Here is a 25,461-nt window from a genome sequence, read left to right on the forward strand (position 1 = left end):
CGTAGGTTTTCGCAGGAAACAATACGAGTCGTGACAGATTTTTGGGGCGAGGTCACACAATGACCTGACTAAATCCGTGCTACCAAGACGCCCCGCCACGGCTCACGCAGGGCTCCACTCTCACCTGTGCAATGAGTGCCTTGAACTCGCTCACCGACTGGCTAAGGTAGGCTCGTATGCTTACGCCGGGCGACACCGCCTCCGTGACCAGGTCCACCACGTGCACCTTCACGGTCACGCCTGCCAGGACGACGGCAGAGGGGGTGGGGTGGGTAGAGGGACACCACAGCACTGTGTAAAAGCCAGGCAAGCTGCGAGCCACGGCGATACAAGCTGCTCGAGATTAACCCGTCGTTTAATTTGGCAGCGATCAGAAGATGGGAGATTGGTGCATCGCGCACAATTCATTGCGACGTGGTGAGATGCCCACATTTTCTGGGCGTTAAGTTAGTCGGCATGTTTTACTTCAGTCGTAGTCTTCGTCTAGTTGACGACAACCTTTGACATTTTTGTCTCAAGTGTGTGGATTTAATTTAGTCAATTCCCTTAGTCTGGTTTCTTCACGAAGTCCAACATTTAACCAACTTTCAGTTATTGGACGTTGGAGTGTGGGGCGGTCAATTCCACCCCACTGCTAAAACCCCCCCCCCTCCAATATTATATTGGCATCCAATCAGTGAACTCAGTAATTGTTTTCATACATAGACAGTCAATACCCAATGCCAGTATTCTACAGTCGCTGCAGTCCCTAATAACATTACTTAGTTATTTAAGTCTGCATCTTCATTGAGACTCGTTAATGTTGTGACGTCACAGCCACACTTAGGCCGACGATGGGGGTAGCAATTGTAGGTAGTCATCGTCGCACTTGATCCTCGTGCGTCCAGTCATAGTCGACAAGTAGAAAAAAAACCTTTGTTGACGAATATCACCATCATTCTCTTTTATTCAGAGAGTTAACACAAGTCCTGGTTTAACGTGTGGGTTTTCTCCAAGGAAGCGAGACTCATTGGGGTCTACATGAAGGCTGACACTAATAATCACGAGAGTACATTTAGTATTTATGCCATTCTTAGAGCGCAGGGCGATCTCGAGGGTGGTAAGCTTCGCAGGTCTTCCAAAAATCTGCACATGATGAGAAATCGCACCACAACAGAATAATTCAGAATCAGAATCTGTGTTTATCCTGGAGGTATCCGATGAGCTATGAAGTTCTTTCTCACAAATGTCCAGTAGGGGCGGGGGTTAACAAGTTAAAACAACAAACAATGCAACAACAACAAAAGTAGGGAAAAGGTAAGCAATTCAATATGAATACAACTAAATAAAATAAAGAAAAACAAAGCATACGAGTACAAATAAGTGCAGGTGACAAAACAATTAGATTTAAAAACACACAAAGGTGCGCGACATTGCGTGTACAAAAGCTCTCAGCCTTACTCAGACCGCCAGCTCAAAAGAACTGCTGTCATTTTTAGATCACCGACTCGGGCAAATGCGGGCGGGCAGAGACGGTCTTGCAGAGTCGGATAATTGCATGCATCAGTGATGCTTAAGAGTATTTGGCTGCTGTACATTTCCACACGATAAGCCACTTCGTCGAGCTATCATTTGTGGCCAGGTCGCTTCTGAAAAAAAACTACACAGCTCCGCAGGTCCTTACCTGGGGAAATAAACAATAGTTTTCAGTTCAGTTTAGAATTATTGTGAAGATCATCTCCGGCGCGTAAGCAACCGTGACGACTGGGAGGGGGAGGGGGGCCGTGGACGGAAGGGGCACCTCCGGGCTTGTAAGGCTGGAAGTCTTGGTCCTCCCGCCGGGTCTCGAGCAGCAGATCGAACACGTAGGAGGACTTGACGCCGCCGAGCAGCGTCCCCATCTGGGTGCCCTCCTCACCCTCGTACGAGCGCTCCAGCGAGTCGTGGAACTCGTCGTACTTGACGAGCCGGCAGCGCTCCACGGGAAGCACGTCCTCCAGATCCAGCAGCTGCGGCGGCACGCTCCGGCGTGAGGATGCGGCGAAGGGGGAGGGGAGTACGCGATGCAGAACGGGCGACGTGCCGAGGAACGGGCGACGCGTTTGCATTTGTGGCTGTGTTGTATCCCTTGGGGGCTGTGGTCCACCTCTTCCAAGATGTATGGTGCCAGCGTGGAAGAGTAGGCCAAAATGTTATCTAGAAGGGTTCTCTGAGCTCCTTTTCGTGGAAGCCCTTTGGGCCAGCAGTGGCACAAGCAAGTAATAAGCAGGGCTGCACCTTGACCCTTTACATTTTTGGCAAAATAAACTTTCAGCCTGTGTGGCTCATTAACCCCTTAACGATCCGATGAAAAACTGATGACGTACGTGTACGTGTGCGTCATCAGTTTTTCTTCCAATTCTGAATAAAATTACTTTATCAGTACCGAGCCTCCCACAAGGCCATATGGGAGGGCGTGTGGCACAGTTTGGCGCGAGCCATGGTAGAGTGCGGTCGTGTTGCTACAGTTCCCTGCGGTGAAAACAAAGTCTTTAAAAATAATGGCGCTACACCTCTCAAAACAAAAAGTAATGCCGAGCCGCTCGTGCGTTCCGAGATTCGGTGGCGAACAGGACACCCCTACACCCCTACACCCTGCAACGGGCAGTCGTCTCAGAGCGAGACAACGGTGAACACAGCTCAGAAGGCAGCAACTGGACTCGTGAAGCACACCGGCGAACGCCACGGCGCGGGGGAGCCTTGCCTTGTGTGCCAGGTAGGTGGCCTCCTCCAGCGTGCGCTCCTTATGCACCTCCAGCTTGCTCTCCACCATGGTGTTCTTCACTGGGTGCAAGCAGAAGAGCTTGATCTGCAGCATCACAAACACCCAGCGGTGACTTCTTACACGATGGCAGCAATGGGGCAGCTCCGATACGGCGTGAATTTTGTTTGACGAAATGACGACAGTCGTGATATCGGATTTCTCTCCGATGCTGTACAATTACAAAGTCGGCGGAGATGTCGCATCACGAGTTTATATGCTCCCTGGCCTCCCCCCCCCCACGCCCCACTTAAGGAGATTTAAATTTGTATTAGATGGCAGGTGGTGAGATGGGAAGGCGGTCGATGAAGTGATGAAATCAGCTTGCGTGCAGGACCGCTAAGTGAATCGCTACATCACAGCACTGTGAGAGGGCTTCATCCAGCAGTGGAGTGATCATGGTTGATGACAATGATGATGATGATGGTGACGATTACAGAAATATCACCGGTTGTGTGTAGTATTGTGTGGCAGGTGACTGCAAAATCCACGTAGATATTCACACCAGCCAGCGCTCTGGGCAGGTGGCTACACATTAACTTCCTGGTAGCCGCACACTAAACTATAAATAAAACTATAAAAAAAATTATTTTACCAGACAAGGCCCACTGAGCTATATAGCTCTTTTTCCAAAAGCGAACTGGCCATAAATGATAGCTCAATGAAGTCGCTTATCAAGTAGAAATTTATAGGAGCCAAATACTCAAATCGCATTCTTTCTAAAGGTGGAGGGGAAAAAACCGGAGGACCCGGAGAAAAATCCACTCAATCATGTGGAGAACATGCAAAACTCCAAATATACAGCATCATCAGGGTTGGGATTGAGCTCACGAACCCCTGTATACCATACTCTTAGGTTTTTTCGGTAAAGTCACGCAAGGTAAAAAAATATAATAAAAAATTACTAAAAGTAATAATAGAAATAGAATAAAATAATAAATCACGATGTTTCGGAGGCAACACAAGTCTCCGTCATCAGGTGGGACCGTCACAGCTCGATTTACTGTATCAAGCGAGGCAAAGATTCCAATATACAAGTTATTCAATACAAGTTAAGGGGGGAGGAGGGAGGGAGGGGCTTATCTGAATGTGGTAGCCAATGAATGGAACGTATTGGGAGGGGGGGGGGGCTGTATACCAAGCGAGGTAATCAGCATCTCGCCACCATGGCACACACAGCAGAGGAGCACTGCGGTACCTTGCAGGTGTTCCTCTCAATCTCGCGCTGCCTCTTCTCGTTCTCCTCGCGCTCCTTCTCCCCGTTCATTAGGTGGTGGATGTGCTGCGGGAAGTTCGTCACCTCCATGAACTCTGCGTCCACCACAGCGGCAGTCAGTTAGTGGGGCACCGTACGGCCGACGGAAATTGAATAAATAACATGTTGTATTTATCCAGGAGTCTCGCCGAGTCTCGGGACTAGATCGTAGAAAATAACTCCTTCAGCACAAGAAACGCCACAGAGCTGCTTGTGTACTCACTCGCATTCTTGGATGGTTGTATTTGCCGGTAGATGAGCATGTATGCATTGGTAGAGCTGCAACACAAACAAAATGAAAAAAACTCAATTATTTACTTTCTTATATTCAACAACAACAGCCGCCATTCGTCACTAAGTGGCAGTGATGCCACCTCGACGCTTGTGCCAAGCTAGGTGCACCTTTAAGGCCATGCCAAGTGTCAAAGGCTCGTGGACAGGAGGTCACGGGACAGACCCAGGTACCATGGGTTGACTGAGATGACTTGCAGATGCACCAGCTGTTATCCCTACTATGCCAACTCGCTGCATTTTAGCCGCCCGGCGCTTTGTTGCTTGTTGAGAGCGTCACTACTATGCCCTCCGCTGTTGTTGGAGGGCAACTGCCTCCAATTCCCCAGCAGCATCCTTTACGAGCCTCCTCCACAAAGGACGATTTTGACACTGCTGGTCTTTGGCTAGTCCAGTCATCTCCACATTCTTCTTTATCACATCAGCCATCCGGCCAAACAGAAGCTGCTTGGGCATGCAGTGGCTGGACATGTGGGCTACATATCGCGGGTGTCCAGTGACGCATTAACTCCAATTGTGCTACCAATGTTTTATTAAGACGGCAAGAAATATCCACTCGGATCTCTTGCGGCGAGCGGAGCTCCGCCTTATTTAAGAAACACAGCGTTAGCTGCGACTATCCTTCGTAGCCTCACTCGGTGGTGTTGCCTTCCTCTATATATCATGTGCGTTGAGTACTTGTTGTAATGAAATTAAACCACAAGAGTTGGGAAATGCTGTGACAAACCAAAAGCAATGGCTATTTTGTGACACTATCGGTGGACGAGGCTAAAAGGCGTCAAAGCACGACACCGGCGAATCTGTTTTAGTTACAGATGGCAGCGCACATTCAAACCCAGGATGCCAGTGGTACCAGCTCAGAGCTCTTGATGTGGCAAAGAAGCACCGCCCCCCCCCCCCCCCCCCGATACACCCAGCCACCTACAAAAACCGCACTCAATGTTCACGACAAGTTAATTACAGTCTTCAAAATATCCACCCACGTTATATGCGAGCTGTCTCACTAGAAACTAAACAAATCATCGGTGATGCTGCATGTCCCTTTCTCCACTGCACATAGATAATCTAATATGTAACGTAATGAACGTTGCATATTACGTATTTTTTACACTTTAAGGCAGTGTTAATGATGAATGCGTTTGAGTTTTTTTACATCACCTGCTCCTTGGCACACGGATCAACTTTGCTTCGATCAAGGAATTGAATAACACCCAACTGTATGATGTATGTATGCGTGCGCCACGGTGGCAAGATGTTAACTATCTTGCCTGGTATACAAGAGGTCGTAGGTTCGATCCTAACCTAGACGCCTGTATATTTGAAGTTTGCATGTTCTCCCCGTGCGCGTGTGGATTTTTCGCCGGGTCCTCCGGTTTTTCCCTCCACATTTAGAATCAACGTGCGTTTAGGAGTATCTCACTGCTTTAAAATTTACATGAGACAAGCCATTTCATTGAGCTATCATTTGTGGCCAGATCGCTTAATAAAAAAAGAGCTACATAGCTCAGTGGGCCTTACTTGGTTAAAAAACAAAAGTGCATGTTGAACTTCACGTGTGGTGGGTTCAAGTGTGGGTTTTCCCACCTCTTCCACAACATCTGGCCAGCATTGGCGAGTAGGCCAAAATACTCTCTCGAGCTCCTTCGAGCGGAGACCCTTCTCTGTATCTATGTACATTGAACTTCTTTTGCGCCTCTTCTTGGTTCTTTCAGTAAAGTCACGTAGAAGGGAAATAATAAAATAAAAAAAATAAAACATAATTAAATCATTCTCACTTGAGAATTATTTTATTATGTTTTATTTGTATTATTATATTATTTCCCTTCTACGTGACTTTACCGAAAGAACCAAGAAGATGAATACCTGCAGTCATGAAAGCTTTAAATCGAAATTCTTTCGCGCCGTTTGTAGCCAACCACGCTTCAGTGGTGCTGCGATGGCTGGGCTAGGGGGGGCTTCAGAGCGAGACCCACCTGCTGAATGTGCTGGAGTAGTAGCTGCGGTTCCCCGTCGCTCCCCCGTACGTCTTCCTGATGTCATCCTGAGTGATCTGCAACACGCAACACGGATGGGCCGAACAGATGACGGGTGGGAAATCGGCAACTGTGACAGTGTTGTTAGAGAGGGATATTCAATCTAATGTCATTAAATATTTATAGAGCGCCTTCAACTCAAGGGTGCTTCATGTGGCTTACAAAACGGTGACAGAATATAATTATTAGTATGCATGTTGAATTTCCTTCACACTGTATGTAGCCAAGCGTGCTAATCGGAGGATGAGTTGACAGCCAGAGGGTATTTAGGGATCACAAAATAGTAGGGGAGGGAAGGGAAGGTGGGGCGATGGGAGGGAATAGAGAGAATGGGCAATGGAGGAGTGACGTGCGTGTGTGTGTGTGTACACTACACACCACTTATACGGATAAACATTACCAAACCGGTTTTTTTCTATGGTCATGAAGGCGAGGCCTCTGAAATTTTTTGCGTAATTTATTCTCCTAGTCATATCCGAAGGGTGCAATTGGCATAATGCGATCATGAGATGAAGACATTTCCATTTGAAACGATTTAATAAAACATAATTCAACACAAGAACCATAAAAGCCTCTCAGAAAGCGATCTTGCAGAACTACTGCGGAGGTGTTCACAGCTGTGCTGTTGCAGCTCTCCGACATGTTTCCGCGTTCTACCGCATGCTACTTCGGCGCAATGTCCGACGTTTCGCTCCACGTGCTGGAAGCTCGTTCAGGAACCGAATTCAGTGTCGTGTGGGGTGAAACATCGTCGGGCATGATGCTGAACAACCCGCAAACGCACTGGAGAGCCATGCTATGGCAGAATTTGTCACAAGACAAACAACACTGCAGTCTTCAGAGGTAAAATTTGCTGAATGAAGTGGAAAAAAAACAAATATCATTTGATGGATATCTTTTGCTCAGTTATTGGTGACCAAGCCGAAACCATCACCTCGCTACACATGGGGAAAAATTTCTCACCACAGGTGGGCGAGACCTGGATAAAAACCCAGGCCCCCAACGGTGGCAGCTCAGTGCCAACACGTGGCAACTGCTCTCTCTCCCTCTGAGAGCGGTTTTGTCCGCGCCGTGAAGGCGAGAGCGCTCACCCTGTTGACGTGCTGGTCGTTGAAGCTGTACCACTGGCCGTCGCTGAATGACTTGATGTACGCGTAGTAGTGGCCGCCGGCCGCGCTGCCCGAGTGCACCATGATGGAGAAGAGCTCGTACACCCAGGGCCCCTGCTGCTCCAACCAAAAGGCACAGCAAACCAGGCCCGCCGCGTTAGCGCCCATCCCGCCACCACCACCGCCGGTGGCGACGACTGCCATCGTCGCACGCATGTACTTTGAACTTCTTTCGCACCGCACGTAGCCAACCATGCTAATTGGAGGTGCGGGTGACTTCACTGCAGTGTACAATTGGGTTCTGATCCTTCCGTGCGGACACTTGAGGGTTTTCACCAGGTACTTGTTCCCTGCTTCGACACACTCAATAGTTAATTATCCATAACCCCTTGAGCAGGTGCTTCCTTCTGAATGGTCTTCAGACTCGGTGAGAATTCCCTTTATTAATAAACAAGTAGAGTTGATATTCTTAGGTTTTTTCGGTAAAGTCACGTAGGAAAAGAAAAAAGTTTTTTACCTACGTGACTTTACCGAAAAAACCTAAGAATATGAATCCTTGCAGTCACGAAAGCTTCAAATCTAGAATCAAATCTAGAAGTAGAGTTGAACGTCGATTAATTATCCGGCGAGCGGTTATCCAACAAAAAAAAAAACGCTCCCAAGTCCTGCGATAGGCACCATGTGTGTGGCAAAAAAAAAGTAGCTATGCTTGATTTCAGTGTCAAATATTATACACGGTGCCTTATTTCCAACCTCTGATGAGCACGGTTGGCTACGTACGGTGTAAAGAAGTTCAACACTGCATACAGTAATAAAAACAGAAGAAATTCAGCGCCATCCGGCGTAAAGTAATTCGGCGTTTGCCGGAGCACCGGTCTACAGACTGCATCAGTCCGGTAATCGTCAAACACATGGGTGTTGAAACAAGAGCATAGCACCTACATCACCCCATGAAGAATCTTCGAGATTGGAGTGTTAAGTACGGTACAGTAAATACAGCAACTTTTTACAGTAGGAATTTTTTTGTCTGTCTGTTCTTATGTTTATTTATGACAATTTAATTTAATACACAAATTTAAACACACTAAAAAGCCATCCACACCTAAAAACATTATGTAAAACAAGTGCAAAATAAGCCATCTATATATAAATAAATACCTTAATCTGTACGTCTCAAAAACCTCCTGACAAATTTGGTACATAGGTAGCATTTAGAACACAAACAACAAGAACAATCTGAAAATCCGAGATGTTTCATTTTAAGGCCCACAAATCTCGATTTTAAGTGCCCCATAAACATGTTCGAGCGTGACATTCAGAAACCGTTCTAAATATAAGATTGTGTTTTTTTCATTTGATAGAGCGTTAATCAGCAAATAAAAGTCAAGCGAGTAACATTCTTATATATTTTATTGTTGTCATATTTCAGATTTTTTAAGTGGTTTTGAATGAAAAAATTCCCATTTTATGATGTTCAAATCTGAATAATTTTAAAACGGTAAAAGATAGAAGCTTCCCCTCAGAGTATTAAGTTAATACATTTTTGTTCTAATAAAAAAAAGAATGAAATATTTCAATTGCCTGGTCTCCGATGGGTATGTCTTTAAATATAAGAAATTGAATCAAGTCGTAGTTGTTAGTCTCTGATTGTAGATACAAATTGTAAAAAATCACATGAGATTAATTATTTATGAACTAGTTCTAAATAATGATGTGATTATTCGGCGTTTTTGAAAATCCAGCACCCCCTTTCCTTCGAAGCCGCCGGATAATCGATGATCTACTACATTCGAAATTAAGGAAATGTGCACATGCCACCAACATTACCACATAATTCTCGACAACACATCCAATTTTCACAGCAATGAGCACGTATTAATACAAAGACAGAGCACAACTCCAATGTAAAGCAATGAGTATGAATCACCATAGTACCTAACCATGTTTTTTTTTTATCAAAATGTGTTGTAAGCTCATAGATTCTGCCAATACAAAAAAAGAATAACGCTGACATCAAACACGCACCAGCAGCGTGACGAGTCAAAATCTCTTTGATATCATGCACGTGCATTTCATCACGACGTGGTAAAATGTGTTGGGGCTACATGCGATACAAGATGTTTGCTCAAAGATGTCAAAACAAATTAACATTTGCTCATGGCGGGAAGCTGCCCTGGTTCAATGGCCAGCACATTTTACTTTCCATCAAGAGGAAATTCTGCGCAGGGATGATTGACCTAAAACTAAAGTACTTTTATTTTAACCAGGTAAGACACACTGAGCTCTACAGCTCTTTTTCAGAAGCGACCTGGCCATAAATGATAGCCCAACAAAGTGGCTCATCACGTGGAAATTTATAACGGCAACATTCTCCAAATGCACATTTTGTAAATGTGGAGGGGAAAAAATTAACCCGTAAAAACAAAGTTTTTCACTATAAATCCTTTATATGCTTGGTGGCTAGAGTCCTCTCGTCCTCTGGCTTGAGATGGCTGCCACCTATGGGTCAGATGATTGCCTGCCACCATTAAGCAATTGGTAATTAAATATAAAAAAATTGTTTTCCTAAAAAGTGTAAAATTTTGGAAAGAAATTTTCACGAAAATAAATTGTCAAGCACAACGAGTCTGTGTGCAAAATGTCAGCTTGATTGGATCACGGGAAGTGGGTTAAAAAACGACCGAAAGATTTGCACGGTCGTAAGCGCGCAAGCAAGCGAACTTAATATAAAGGATTTAAAAATCGGAGGACCTGGAAAAAAGTTAACGCGACCACGGGAGGGGGTGGGGAGAGAGAGTGACGCGCACACTCCAAATATACAGGTGTCGTCAGAGTCGGGATCAAACCCACGACCTCCTGTATACCAGGCGAGGTAGTTAACACCTCCTAGCCACCGCGGCGTGCCGGACAACGCTTCCCCCCCCCCCCACCCCTCACCTTGGCGAGAACGGGTTTGCAATTGCGCTCGCCCAGGCTGCTGTTTTCCAGGTCGATGCCCTCGTCCACGGCGTCTGCGTAGCTGAAATCCGTGAGCAGCTGATCGCTGTGGCAACTGCCCTCGTTCTCCGCTCCGCTGTCCGCACAGCTGTCTGCCTGACCGCACTTCTGCGCAAAAACGCGGGGCCACACACACGCGGCGTGAGATTACCTGCACGTGCGACCACTGAACACACGTGCAGCGTGTGCATGTGGAATCAGAATTTAAAAAATTGTATTTAGGCTGGAGGAATCCGACGAGTTATAAAAAGCTATTTTACGCAGACGTCCAGTAGGGGCAGGTTAGAACGTGACAACAACAAACAACACAAACACACGGTAGGAATGCAAAGTAGAGGAAAGGTAAACAAATCACTTAAAAAGATTTAAAAAAGATTTTTATTTTTATCTTACCAGGTAAGGCCCAGAGGTTTTAACTTATTTTTTCAGAAGCGACCTAACCACGAGTGATAGCTCAACAAAGTGGCTTATCATGTAAACGCCATGTAGAACAACGCAAAAGAAAATCAACAATGTATAAAACGTAACATTTTATTAATTCGTCTTCTTTCGAGCGTTTGTCCGCTGGGGTAGGGTCCCGCTTTTGGCGTTCTTTTTACTTTCCACTACTTCGATCCATCGCCTTCTCTCCAGGGTGACAACGGCACGCACTCTCTCTCTCATCGTGTCCTGAGCATTACCTCCTCATCGGGGGCCTCGATGAACGCGTTGAGGTCCAGGTGATCGGGAAAGGTCATGCGGTCGTTGAGCTTGATGCGGTGTAGCGTGGAGTAGTCAAAATCGAACCGCTTCAGCTGCAAGGACAGCAGGTACGGGAAGTAGAGGAACTCCAGGCCCTGCGGAAGCACAGAACGGGAATCGCACTCTCAGTAACACGCAACGGTAGTCGTTACTAACGCATGCTGGCACAGAGGAGGGCAGGTGGCGGCCTGTGTTAGTGTGACGCGAGCGCTGTGTCGCCAATCTGATTTGATTTACTTGTATCGTCTATATTCACGAATCAATCAAATATTTTCATCCTGGCGGCACAAACGTGGTTGTTTGTTGAGCTGCAAACAAATAGCAGGGCCCTCAAGAGGGGGTCGACAATCTGAACATTAAATGGATGACGGCTGATGACATCATTTTGGTAAGCACAAGAACACAAAAGGCCTTAAACCACATCGAAACCTCTTACCACAGCCTACCCCCTGCGTCAAGTAACCCATTATTTGAGTAAGAAAAAAATCTACATTATTTTGCGAGAAAATATGCTTGAAAACGAAACAGGAATAGGATTTGCGAACAAAATAGCAAAGTTGTGCAAACTTGTCGGGCTCGCTTTACAGCGATAATACCACAGGCAAATCGAACATAAGGAAGAGGGGACATCGGAGTTCGTCTCACAATAATAACACACAGCCAGCCCTGTGGTGTTGTGATGAGAGTGCTTGAATAACAAAAGCAGGGTTGTGCAAGTTCAAATCCCGGGCGGGGGTGAACTTGACTCGTCACCCCTTTCCGAGAGGATAAAATGACAGCCGCTTTAGTAGGAAGTCAACAGTGGTTATCTTGTTGATAAAAGCTGGCCCGCACCAGGGTAATGTGGAATTTCTACGACTGGCTCGGCAATGTCAATGGAGATGAGCATCGCCCCCCATTGCTCGCTTTGACCACCAAGACCCTGTGCTCTGACGTTCTATAATTCCAAGACAGATTACGTGGGAATAAGAAGTGTGCAGCCACTGAACCTGACGCTCGGCATAATGAAACGTCTCTATCAAGTATTCGGATTAGCACGGCAATAAGATTTCCACAACATAGAGACCCCTGTTCGAGTGTATCACGTGCTCTGTACACCTTACAATAAACAATGTGCAAAGTGGCTGCCTCGGTAAACTTATGCAATGAATGGCTGGTTCATTAGAATTAAATACAGGGCGTTTTACTGTCAATTATAGGAAGGACCTTCACATTTTGACCAAATGGCCCTTTCTCTTGCAGAACAAGGCCAGTTCTACACAAAATGAGGGTAAATAACGGAAAAATATCACGGGAAGAATATATTACAATGCAAGGAGGGAGAACGGCATGTAAGTGCTTTGTCTTGAGTGGTGTATGATGAAGAAACGGATAAAAACTGGGGCTTATATTGTCCAGGGAAGACTCAAGAGATTTCCCAAGACAGCTTACCTCAACAAGAGGATCATCTTGGGATCATCCAAGGCAACCCTACTTAGAAGTCTATATGTGTGCTGAAACGGAAGAATCTTTCTTTCCTCTTGGTGACCGAAATAATAAATACGATTCTTTTATTTCAAAATCAACTTTTTATTCATTCAACCAGGCCGTAAGCTCACCTTGTGGGCATCGCATTTCTTGCTGCAGCGCTCACAGAAGTACTGGTTGGTGCCATCCAGTGTCTCAGGCTGCACGAATGCCTGCAACGCCTCCTCCTGCCAGACAAAGAGCACGACCACAATGGTGTCACTGCACAGCCCTTTACAGCAACAGGCCTGCTGCTTGCCACAAAAACCACCACATCGCTGCACAGCCCTCGGCAGAAAACTCAAACTATGAACTAAAAACTATTTTCTATTTTAAACAAGTGAGGCCCACTGAGCTATGTAGCTCTTTTCACACGCAACCTGGCCACAAGTGATAGCTCAACGAAGTGGCTTATCAATGTGGAAATTTATAGCAGCCAAATACTGCAAACGCACGTTTATAAAGCAACAGGCCTGCTCAACACAAACCACCATACTGCTGCACAGCCCTTCTTTCGGGAAAGTCACGTAGGTATCTACCTACGTGACTTTACCGAAATAACCAAAGAGGATGGATTCCTGCAGTCACGAAAGCTTCAAATCAAGAGAAGCAACAGGCCTGTTTAACCCGAAGGTTTACTTATCATTGCAGTCCTATACAGCACAGCCCGGTGTAACAAGAACCACGGTCAACATCACACTACAACACAGCGTTATCCGTGGTGCTGCTGCTGGGTTTAGAACGCTCAACTTGCAATTAGAAGGTTTTGAGTTTGAATCACAGTTGGGCGGTCAACATCTCCAAGGTTAACAAAACAAGTCCCCAGTGGGGGGTGCTTGTAATCTCCACCGCTGGCTCTGAGCCACCACCGAGGATGAGCGTCGCCACAAAGTGCTCGTTTAAGCAGGAACACGCACTTTGGGGCAAATTCTACTGTCGACAAAACTGCCGCATTTCACTATTCGCGAGGGATACGTTTTGAAGATGGTCGTGAATAGCAATATTGGCCGAAGCTATTAAATACAAAATAATTCTAATCACAATTTTTTTTTATTGGTCATAATAAACATAAAGTTCATTTTAATAAATATTGAAGTAATAAATTAGTTTATAAATGGACTTACCTTAAATTATGAAGATGCTATGCATCATTTTATCTTATCACTTTATTGCATCACATTCTCTCTCATCACTATCTCACCACTTTCTTTCTCTCTCTCTCTCAATGCAGCCATGTAGAGTTCCAGATGCAATTCGAGGATAGCCAAAATCTGGGATAGCAAGTTAGTGAATAACCAACACGCTTATTGGTAAACGACGTTCGCGGCAACAACGGAAGCTCACCACGCTAGAGTACGCCTGGTTGGAGCCAAACGGCCGGATGGCGAGAGGGATGTCGAGGTAGGTGTCCAGACGGGAGCTCTCGTGGCCGCACTCCAAGCAGCGCACGTAGTCCTTCAGCTGGCCTTGGTACAGCACGTTGATCAGATTCGCCTGGTCGAGTGGGAGGCGAAGAGCACACATGATCAACACCGCAGACTGGCACGTCTTCTTCTCCTTTCGTATGGCTGATGTAGACGCAAAGCAAAGACTACTATTTCACACACAGGTGGTCAAAGCCATATAACCGCGCCAAGAGCAGGGGAGGGAATCGCTGTGATGCCTCCTTCGTATTTGTGAATGTGGCATTGTGTCGTGATTTGCTGTACGGTCTGTTCTGGATGACCACAGTCGCACATTGGAGAGTTTTCAACTGTACGGGAATGTAATGGAGTAGAAGATGGCAGCCTTCGCTTGGCAAATATCATCAACGCGGCGACCAAACATCGATCATTCATCTCCCAGCCTCCAGAGCAACAATACAGCGGCACATGAATAAAATCGATTGTACGTAAATGTAATATATCTCTTATCTGGGAAAGTGTCATAGAGTCTTGCGGCTGTTTTTCAGGAATATATAACATTGATAGACTTGGCCAATACCTTGTAAATGTATGTTTTTTTCAGGAGGTGAGAGGAAACACAATAGGGGGTAGAGCTGGTGCATCTGCAGGTCATCTCAGTCAGTCAACCCATGGCACCTGGGTCTGTCCCATAACCTCCTGTAAGCGAGCCTTCGACACTTCACGTGGTCTCAAAGTGCACCTGGCCTGGCACAGGTGCTGTGATGGCATCACCGTCACTTTGTGGCGATTGGCGGGTATTGGTATTGGAGAGGAAACCGGAGTGCGCTAAGAAAACCCACAGGGGGCCGTGAATCCTCTTGATTTACTGCCATCTCCTGGTCATCGAGCTGCCTCCAAAGCACTACATGACACACGCGGGCTGTCACGTTACATTCATGTATTGATGCTGAGAGCAGGAAGAAAATCCATGACCATGCATTCAAAAGCATGCATACATACATCCATACAAAAACCCACGTGTGAGCAAATTGCTGAGAATTGGCACCATTGTGTGATACATGGCACAATGCAGCAATTAACAGCAGTACGAGCGCTCTACGCCTAAGGTAAATGAGGAATGTAAACTGTTCACTGCAAAGTGAAGGCACCCGCTTAATTGTAGGTACCCCCAATTCCAGCTTGTAGGCAAGAGTTAGAATTGGCCGGTATTTCAAATGAAAAAGACGGTTCTTAACTCTGATGGTGGGTCACAACATTGATATCTTTTAAAGCTCGTTTTACAAAGCTAACAAACACAAGGGGTGATGTGTTGCATCTGGGAGGAGCGGTGTCATACCTGCTCCGTGTTCTTCCACTTCTGCTCCAAGGCATCGAACATGACTCGACACAACTCCTGGACATCGTGCTGCTGCCATGCTGAAAACAAAAGTAGCATGAAAAGCCTCGCAGAGCCGTTCGTTCATCTGAACCTGATTGGGGTTAACCCTGAAGGTCAAAGTGTCATCACAGCCATCGATGGGCACGACACCTCACCAATGCTTCATTCCTGCTGCTGGCATGCTCAGTTGTTTCATAGTTGGCACCGAAATTCCAAGGTTTATTCTTACAGTATCCCACTAATCTAGCTTAAGGTCTTCGCTCTGGTCACTGACCTCTGGTTGACACAGCAATGCCTATGTTGGTAACGTGCCCTCTTCCATCCTGTACACGTGCCCCCCCCGCAACCCATTCATTGCAACATCCAGCACAGATGTGCTTAATGCGTGTCACATTGCTCTCCATGTTTATTGCAGAAAAGTGCTGCTGTATGGAGGGTGTTACGTAACATCATGCATCACAAATGTGGCAATTTTAGTTTTTCATGTTGTTGTTTAATCGATGCCAAATACGAGAAATACGAGGAATACGAGACGGCGAAAGGCGTGGCCCCGCCACCAAGATGAACTGCTACCCTGTCTCTCTGCAAGCAGCTCTGGCATAAAACCGGCAAAAAAATTATAGTATTATTGTATCAGATAATATTTACTGGGTAATATATATATATATTTTTTTTACAAGACCTTCTCATCGCACCCTCCCTCAACTCCGGTGACGAGAGACGCTCGCATCAAAACTCTGCTTGACAACAGCCGACTACCTCAATCCTCCCCCCTCATTCTCTCCCTCCCTCATTCTCTCCCTCCCTCATTCCCTCCCTCCCTCATTCCCTCCCTCCCTCACTCCCTCATTCCCTCCCTCCCTCATTCCCTCCCTCCCTCATTCCCCCCCTCCCTCATTCCGCCCCTCCCTCCCCTCATTCCCTCCCTCCCCTCATTCCCTCCCTCCCCTCATTCCCTCCCTCCCCTCATTCCCTCCCTCCCCTCATTCCCTCCCTCCCCTCATTCCCTCCCTCCCCTCATTCCCTCCCTCCCCTCATTCCCTCCCTCCCCTCATTCCCTCCCTCCCCTCATTCCCTCCCTCCCCTCATTCCCTCCCTCCCCTCATTCCCTCCCTCCCCTTATTCCCTCCCTCCCCTCATTCCCTCCCTCCCCTCATTCCCTCCCTCCCTCATTCCCTCCCTTCCTCATTCCCTCCCTCCCCTCATACCCTCCCTCCCCTCATTCCCTCCCTCCCCTCATTCCCTCCCTCATTCCCTCATTCCCTCCCTCCATCCCTCCCTCCCTCATTCCCTCCCTCCCTCATCCGCTCCCTCCCTCATTCCCTTCCCTCCCTCCCTCCTCCTCACCTTCACTACTGTCCCAGCCGAAGCTGCGCGTGAGATCGGTGGTCTCGACGGCGCGCTTGCGGCTCGTCTGCAGCTGCACAAAGAGCCTCTGCAGCTGGAAGGGGATGGACTTGTCCCCCTCCTCTTCTGAGCCGTCAAACTCCCACCTTGTGGCACAAAATAACGCGGTGGCACAACGGGAGTTGGGCGCGAGTTCAAAACGATCAGCGTCCCTGGCACCGACGAGGGAACCGTCGTCAGGTGGGTGTGGAGGGGGAAATGCCTGCAGCGATGCTTTTAAGGTGACCCAAAAATATTAAATGACCCCCTAATGGCATTTTTTTCTTTCAATTATTAACCGTTCCCAGTTGGAACAACAACAAAAATAATGAAGTTAAATTAAGATGTAAACAATTAATTTAACGCTGAAAAAAAATCACGAAAACTCTTACTGTTATCATATTATCAATAAAAAATGTAACCAATTTGCTGCCACACAAACCCCTCTCTTATTCGCAATGGCCTGTTCCCAATATCACGGCTAAATACGAAGAATTACGCCTGCCTGCTACGTGTTCGTGCTATCCAGTCAATTACAACACAAGAAACAAACAAATTGACAGCAGAACACACCAATGCGCGATGCTCGTTACGCAAGTAAGCGTGGGATCAACCTCACGCCAAAGTATTCATAAACCCGAATGCAAAACTCTCCGAGGTTATTGCACTCAGTAAAATTGTGACGGTAGCTGCCAAGTGGCGCGTGATTAGACACACATGTTACAGCAAGAAGTTACAGAACTCCCATTGGCCCGCATTGTCACATCCATTCATGTCATGTGCGAGCAAAGCGGGAGTCTTGCCCTTCACGCACCAATGTCAAACTTTTCCATAAATAGGTTCTCGAAGCCATCCCGAACAGATCTCGCACAGTGCTGATGATAGCTCGTCACACGTTTTTCCTATATTTGCACAAATTAACGCACAATTAATGGATTGGATAATGTGGGAGAATTCATTTTTCCAGCAGTGGAAAAGTAAATGATGATAAAATTTAAGTTATTACATGCATTTAGTCATGGGACGATTGATACTTTTTTTTATCCATTTTGCCGAATTAATTTGCGGAGCGTCTGTAATTTAAACTCTTGGGAGCTCGAACCACCCGGCACCATTTTTTCCAGCATCGGTAGCTCAAGGCTCAAAGTGCCTGCAATCGCATCGGCCAAGCCACCATCGGTGCAAGGGAAACCACGTGGACGAGCAAAGGTTGGCCACTTACTTGTAGAGGGCGTTGCGGAACTCGGGGGTCATGTACAGGGTCTGCAGGAGGCTGTTCAGATAGCAGGTCATGGCCTGATTAACCAGGCCCACATAGCCTGGAAAGGGCAAATAAATGCAGTCATACAACGATCAGGCCAATCGTCAACATTCAAAAGACAATATTCCTCACTGAAAACCCTTTCCGACGTGAACCTTTAGGTGATCCCCGTTGGGAGACGTTCTGAAAATGCCACAGAGACCACCTATCCATAGTAAGTGGTGTTGTTTGGTATCATAGTCAATGGTACATCCATTTAACACATAGGCTTTCGCGACCAATATTATCCATAAGAGGTTTTTTTAGTTAGATCGCGTGAATATAAATGTGTCATTAAACCCCTCACCACCTGACACAGCCAATTAGTAAGGTTTGTTACATAAAGAAAACATGCCAATTCGTTACTAGTTCAGCACACTGGTGTGTTGGAAAGTAATCCCACAACATTTACAATTCAGAGTAGGACGTTTCGCCAATAATTACAACTAGCATTATCAACTCTGGCTGCCTACGTGACTTTACCTAAAGAACCAAGAATATGAATCCCTGCAGTCACGAAAGCTTTAAATAAAAACTGTAAGAGCATGTTTATTGCTTTGAACGTTTCTGTGTTTGTGGCAAACCGGTAAACGGTGTTCACCGTGTATTTTTCAGGCGGTTACCGGCAATGCACAAAAACATAAATAGACTTTAACAGCCCCAACAACAACACGCCCAAAGTACACAGCTGTGTTGCAGCAGAGGGCATCCATACGGCACCGCTGGGTGACCTGCAGCTGCCAGGGCGAGGAGATATGCATCGCACTGAGCTATTGCCAACTGTGCTGGGTGGCAAGCTCTGATAGGGCATGGTGGGGTTGGCAGGCAGCTGCATTTAACAGGGTATAGTAAAGGGTGTAGTAAACAGTATGAAGCAGAGCGGTGGCGTAGTGATAAGCACATTCGTGCTATTAACCAGGTGACATTGACTTTGATGCCCAGCCGTGATTAACACCAGTGGCGAGTGATATCTAAACTAAAACTAAACTTTTTTTTTACCGTGTAAGGCCCACTCAAATATATAGAGCTTTTTCTCAGAAGCGACCTGCTCACAAATAACAGCTCAACGAAGTATCTTATCACGTGGAAATGTATCGCAGCCAAATACTCTAAACGCATGTTTCTGAATGTGAAGGGAAAAACCGGAGGGCCTGGAGGAAAATCAACGTTATCACGGGGAGAACGTGCACACTCCAAATATACAGCAACAGGCGTCAGGGTTGGGATCGAACCCACGACCTCCTGTACACAAGGCGAGGTAGTTAGCATTTTTCCGCGGTGGCTTTCCCTTTGTCTCTCTGATCTCTGGGTCCCATTGCGTTGCCCATGCCTGTAACCTCCAACTTTTACTCCTCCATTCTGGCACAGCCAAAAGTATTATTTTTTAACATGAACAATAGTGATAATTGTTTTTTTTACCCTTCTATCTGGCAACAAAACTGACACCTTTTTACAAGGAGTCATGTTTGCATTGACCGCAATACCTGCAGTCATAATACAAACAAAAGACATAACTCTGATAATGTGCACTGTCCTTATCATATTTTTACTGGCAAATGAGGTTCCCATAGTGTAGATGCTTGCCCCGAGCTCTCATACTCTGATGGTGCATTGTCTTTGAGTTGTGCGCCTTTTGGCGTCATCTGGTCCAACCCATGTGAGACTAGGCTCTAAGGAAAGCTGTCTCGGGAGTGGACCAATCAACTTCAAGGACAGTGCACATTATCAGAGTTATGTCTTTTGTTTGTATTATGACTGCAGGTATTGCGGTCTATGCAAACATGACTCCTTGTAAAAAGGTGTCAGTTTTGTTGCCAGATAGAAGGGTAAAAAAAACAATTATCATATTTTTACTGGCAAATGAGGTTCCCATAGTGTAGATGCTTGCCCCGAGCTCTCATACTCTGATGGTGCATTGTCTTTGAGTTGTGCGCCTTTTGGTGTCATCTGGTCCAACCCATGTGAGACTAGGCTCTAAGGAAAGCTGTCTCGGGTGTGGACCAATCAACTTCAAGGACAGTGCACATTATCAGAGTTATGTCTTTTGTTTGTATTATGACTGCAGGTATTGCGGTCTATGCAAACATGACTCCTTGTAAAAAGGTGTCAGTTTTGTTGCCAGATAGAAGGGTAAAAAAAACAATTATCATATTTTTACTGGCAAATGAGGTTCCCATAGTGTAGATGCTTGCCCCGAGCTCTCATACTCTGATGGTGCATTGTCTTTGAGTTGTGCGCCTTTTGGCGTCATCTGGTCCAACCCATGTGAGACTAGGCTCTAAGGAAAGCTGTCTCGGGTGTGGACCAATCAACTTCAAGGACAGTGCACATTATCAGAGTTATGTCTTTTGTTTGTATTATGACTGCAGGTATTGCGGTCTATGCAAACATGACTCCTTGTAAAAAGGTGTCAGTTTTGTTGCCAGATAGAAGGGTAAAAAAAACAATTATCATATTTTTACTGGCAAATGAGGTTCCCATAATGAACAATAGTTTTTATATATATAGTATTTACCAAGGTCAAGTGTGTCATCATAGCAATAAAGTGACATCACTGTGAAGTAACTTGCATACTTTGTAATATACAATCTGGGATTTTAAAGTATTTTATTTCTCACGAACGAATAATTAAACGAATGTCCGAGAGCCTGGTGGGACACAGCCCTAGGTGTGTATAATATCTACATGATAATTCAGTTTAAAATGTAGCGTTTAACTTTAAATAGCTTAACCTGACACACTCGTACATTCGACTTTGTTTAAAGATCGCTTCCCAAACATGGGCAGCATAGGGTGGCAGAATGGAGACTTGAGGGGTGGATGGAATCAAATAATTTAATTCTTGAGTGGCCCATCCGAAGTCGACTGGACATCTGTGAAAAAGAGCTTTATAGCTCATCAGATTCCACCATTATAAATGAAGATTCTGATTCTGAAGTCGCCCTTGCAAAGAGGCAATGCATTGCTTGTCTCAGTGGGCCTGTGCTTCGTCATCTCTCTCCTGGTTAAATAATGGAGTCTGCTATGGGAACACGAATGATTGGAACTCGGCTTGTTTCTTGCTTTAGTCAGGCTCCAGCCCAAGTCCAGTCCGAATACTAAACTAAACTATATTTTAAACTATTTATTTTACCAGGTAAGGCCCAAATCAGAAACAGAGCGCTTTTTCTCAGAAGCAACCTGGTCACAAATAATAGCTCAACGAAGAATCTTATCACGTGGAAATTTATCGCGGCGAAATACTCTAAACGTATGTTTCTAAATGTGCTGGGAAAAACTGGAAGATCCGGAGAAAATTCCATGTGACCACAGGGAGAGAAAACATGCAAACTCCAAATATACAGGCATCAGGGGGTCAAGCTCCAGCATACCAGGGACGAGGGATTTAACATCACAGCAGTGGATTGAACAAAACGCTGAAAAGCGCACAGTAAATTACATGGTGCACCATGGTTACCGGTCTCAGACTTGCAGAGGACTCCATAAGCAGGGCCGGCGGGATCGTTGGCGCAGGTTGCGACGCTCTCGCTGGGAGGAGAGCCCGTCACCTTCTCGTGGCCGTTCTCGTCCACGCCGCCTCCTCCACCCCCGGGCCCCTTCGTACCCCCAGAGTCATCCTGAGAACGGTGCCACAAACTCGAATCCTCCAATTAACCGCATAAGTACGTATGTAGAACTTCTTTCGCAGCGCGGCGAGGAGTCAATCCTATCGATACCATTGTCGTCGCCCTGCCTCCATAAATCCAACTCGCCGTCCCAGTTCGGCGAGATTGGCTAAGAGGCTCTTATTCTTTGGGTCTTTCGGTAAAGCCACATAGATAGAAAAAAGAATCAAAATAATAACAATATCACGACGTTTCGATCGCAACACAAGTTTAGTGACATATGACGTCACTACTATGTCGGGACTGTACGAGCGTAGGGACATATGACGTCACTACCATGTCGGCTCAATATGGGGGCTGTAGGCGGGTGTCACGGGGGTCGTGTCAGGCCGTGGCACTCCGCGTGAACCCAACAGGACACGTGACCGCATAAAGGGGGGGCTAGGAGCCCCACGGGGAAGCTTGGGGGTCACGTGGTTGGGGGCCCGGAGCTTCCCGAAGGATCGAGAAGGGGGGCGTGGCCTGGGGTGGAGCCGGCCACGCCGGAGCGGTTATAAGCGGGGTGTGAACGGGGAGCTGGGCTGTTCTACTCTGGGATGAAGAAGCCATGAGAAGTCCTCAAGTCTCCAATCGTCGTTCGTGACCAAGCAGCCGTCCCCCTGCCTTGGTCACGCTATGTAATGCTCCCGAGTGTTAGTGAGAGTAGGAACGGTGGTCACCACCTTATGCATAGTGTCCGTGTTAATGTTACGTGTTAATAAATAGTGTTGCTTCCAAGTTGAGTGTGCGCCTCAATTGAACCCATTACACAAGCAATTGTCTTCAGGTGAAAAAGAGGGGAAAATCTGCCGAGGCAGGCTGTTTATAAAGGTTTAGAGATGGACGGGGCAGCTAATGTTAATGTCGGAGAGGTATCCTAACCTGCAGTAGGTCTACACCAATCAAAGAGCTGTTTATAAATGGTTTAGAAATGGGCGGGGCAGCTAATGCCAATGTGGGGGAGGTACTACAGAACCTGTGGGGGGTAGCCATTGTATTGTGAGAGATTAGCATGTCAATGTAAGAAAGTTGAAGCTCAGCGAGTGGTCGGACAGTGCAGTGACCACATGGAGGTGGAAAAGAATGGCAAGCCACCATTCACTAACACAGAAATGGCAGCGAGGCCATTCTTTTCCACCTCCATGTGGCCACTGCGCTGTCTTACATTGACATGCTATCTCTCACAATACAATGGCACCCCTCACAGCCACATTCACTAACGCAGCCACCGTTAGCTGTGAAGCTCTTTTTCACAGATGTCCAGTTTAGACAGGACAGGTTGAAGCGGGGAAGCTCTACGTCTGCACCACGCCATCTCGCACAAGGCGAAACGGAACAAGAGTCTGTGGCCAAGCACCGAGAGGGTAATGAGTGACCTTGATTTTACCTCCTTTAGAACTGACAATTTAAACGTATGAATCCAGGAAAGCCACAGAGAGTAGCAGGACTCTTTGTCAGGAAGGTCCTGCATTTGGTTATTATTTTACAATGTTTTCAGCCAATTTATGTCGGAGGAAATTGAAGCACCTAGGGAACACTCACGCAAGCAATGGGACAACTATCCCTATACAGATGGAAACAGATGGCAATTAGTCCACTTGCTGTCCTGACTTCTCCTGGTGAGCAAAGTATGAAACAGCTCAACACCCACGGGTAAGGAGTTTCGCAAAGTGTGTGCGGTGATCCACCAACCCCCGTGCTGGATTACAGGCCACGTGCGTAGCCACCACCGTCACATCACCGCCACTCTCGTCAATCCACAACATGGACCAGAGGCGGCGTTCGCTAACGCGGAGTTGCGCGTGACTGTCGATGTAGGGAACTACAGAATCAGAATACTTATTTATACTGGAGGAATCTAAATGAGCTATAAAGCTGAAATTTTAACAGATGTCCAGTAGGGGCCGGCCAGAAGGTCACAACAACAAACAATACCAAAACACGATAGGAGTGCAAAGTATAGAAATGGTAAGCAAATCACAAACAAAAACACAAATAAAACGTAAAAAATGTGTATTTTACCAGGTATGGCCTACTGAGATTAGCTTTTTAACCAGAAGGGACCTGGCCGCAAACGATAGCTCGAAGTGGCTTATCTCATGTGGGCATTTACAGCAGCCAAATATTCAAAGTAATCCAAATGCTGCATCTGCCAACCTTAATTTCACTTGGGTACACAGCAAGCACGAACATTTAGGTCACCGACTACCCAACAGCCTTCGGGAATCTTTTGACGAATCTTTTTCCAGCAGCACTCGTTTAAATCGGTTTTGTCTGAAAGTCTCATTTGGCTGAGTGTGGTCTGGAAAAAAACATACAAGCCATGCTACGGTGATGTGACTCGGGATGTCGAAACCGGTCCAGCGTTTGCACTGCGGAAACAAAAAGTGCTAGAACACCATGTTTCGAAAGGTCCCGTTGGTTGACGGGACGAACACGAAATTTCATTTAATTCCAGAGATGATGGGTTTGGACTCACTCAACAGCGCTGTTCACGGAACGGATTCGGAATCAGGAAGGCGAACTCACAGGTGGAGGTTGCGGAGCTGGAAGAGGTTGTATCCCATTCTTGTCGGTCAGGTGCAGATAATTCTTCTTTCCTTCGGCGAAGCCAGCATCCTTCAGGGACTCCTCCGACTCTCCATTCAATGGTTCCTGTTCGCACCAAACATCGGCACAGGAATCACGTTTGTTAAAAAACAACACGACTCCTTTAATCGTTTGAAACATGTAGTCACTCACCACACCACCACTCATTCATGCATGCCGATAACTCAATATTAAGACCATATACTCAGATATAATGTATGCAAGGCCAAATCAGGATTATTGATCTGCTCAAACGAACAAAAGAGTGGTGCTCATCCTAACTCCTGACCTTCGGTGGGGGAATTTCCACACCACAGATTAAAACTCACAACTCAAAGGCTTTGGGGTTGGCACTCCGGCAAAATGCCTAATCAGATATCTGGTATTTGCCCAAACAGTGAAATTCAAAGGTGAGCCATACACTGCAGCACCCCCCCCTCTCTATAATCTGATGGATTGTGAGGATTCAAAGTAACGATTATATTCAGGAAACAGCATTTTTTTGTCCGCATTTTTACCGTTTCGTGTGTAATTCTTTTGGTTATTGCGTCTAATTTTTCCAGCCGAATTCGCTTTGTTAGCCAATACATAACATTTCCATGATAGATGCATCAATTGCAAACGTTTCGATGCATGTAACATGAGCGTAAAGTGGGAATTTAACGGATTACCTTTCCATGACCGCTAGAGGTGTTAACAATTCACCACAATCACTCCTCGCTCACCATTGTGAGTCAACAAATTGTCGTGATTGAGAGGTGCGATTTGATATGAGATTCAATATTTTTTTCCATCTCGTGTTTACTACCCCATGAGTATTGTTTCTCATTATTCCATCTCAATCGTAGCTTTGTCACTCCCTTAGGCTAAATGTAACATTGGCAAATAATCCACCGAAATGAAAAACAATCATTCTTTTGACATGCGACTCCACGCTTTTAGGGATCAATATTCATCAATGAATGAATGTATGTGTGTATGTATGCATGCATGCACTGTTACACCCACTATGCAGTGCACTCCTAATTGCAAAACCGCATGACAGTG

The 25,461-nt window shown here is 46.2% G+C and overlaps 1 protein-coding gene across 6 annotated transcripts in view; it reads right to left on the bottom strand.

Annotated features, from left to right (window-relative positions):
* Positions 1-25,461, bottom strand: part of USP47 (ubiquitin specific peptidase 47) — an 80,161-nt gene that overhangs the window by 16,236 nt on the left and 38,464 nt on the right. For all 6 annotated transcript variants that reach the window (XM_078601368.1, XM_078601367.1, XM_078601366.1 and 3 more), the window contains 16 exons: positions 24,355-24,480; positions 21,639-21,798; positions 18,104-18,200; positions 16,843-16,988; positions 15,454-15,533; positions 14,056-14,205; positions 12,804-12,899; positions 11,145-11,300; positions 10,405-10,572; positions 7,450-7,584; positions 6,299-6,375; positions 4,258-4,313; positions 3,978-4,090; positions 2,723-2,827; positions 1,781-1,988; positions 125-240 (listed from right to left, as the gene is read on the bottom strand). In XM_078601368.1, the coding sequence (XP_078457494.1) occupies positions 125-240; positions 1,781-1,988; positions 2,723-2,827; positions 3,978-4,090; positions 4,258-4,313; positions 6,299-6,375; positions 7,450-7,584; positions 10,405-10,572; positions 11,145-11,300; positions 12,804-12,899; positions 14,056-14,205; positions 15,454-15,533; positions 16,843-16,988; positions 18,104-18,200; positions 21,639-21,798; positions 24,355-24,480 (1,989 nt within the window). The remainder of the gene's footprint in view (positions 1-124; positions 241-1,780; positions 1,989-2,722; positions 2,828-3,977; positions 4,091-4,257; positions 4,314-6,298; positions 6,376-7,449; positions 7,585-10,404; positions 10,573-11,144; positions 11,301-12,803; positions 12,900-14,055; positions 14,206-15,453; positions 15,534-16,842; positions 16,989-18,103; positions 18,201-21,638; positions 21,799-24,354; positions 24,481-25,461) is intronic.

Source organism: Lampetra planeri, chromosome 16 (genome assembly GCF_965212315.1).
Source record: "Lampetra planeri chromosome 16, kcLamPlan1.2.h2, whole genome shotgun sequence".
NCBI classification, from domain to species: Eukaryota; Metazoa; Chordata; class Hyperoartia; order Petromyzontiformes; family Petromyzontidae; genus Lampetra; species Lampetra planeri.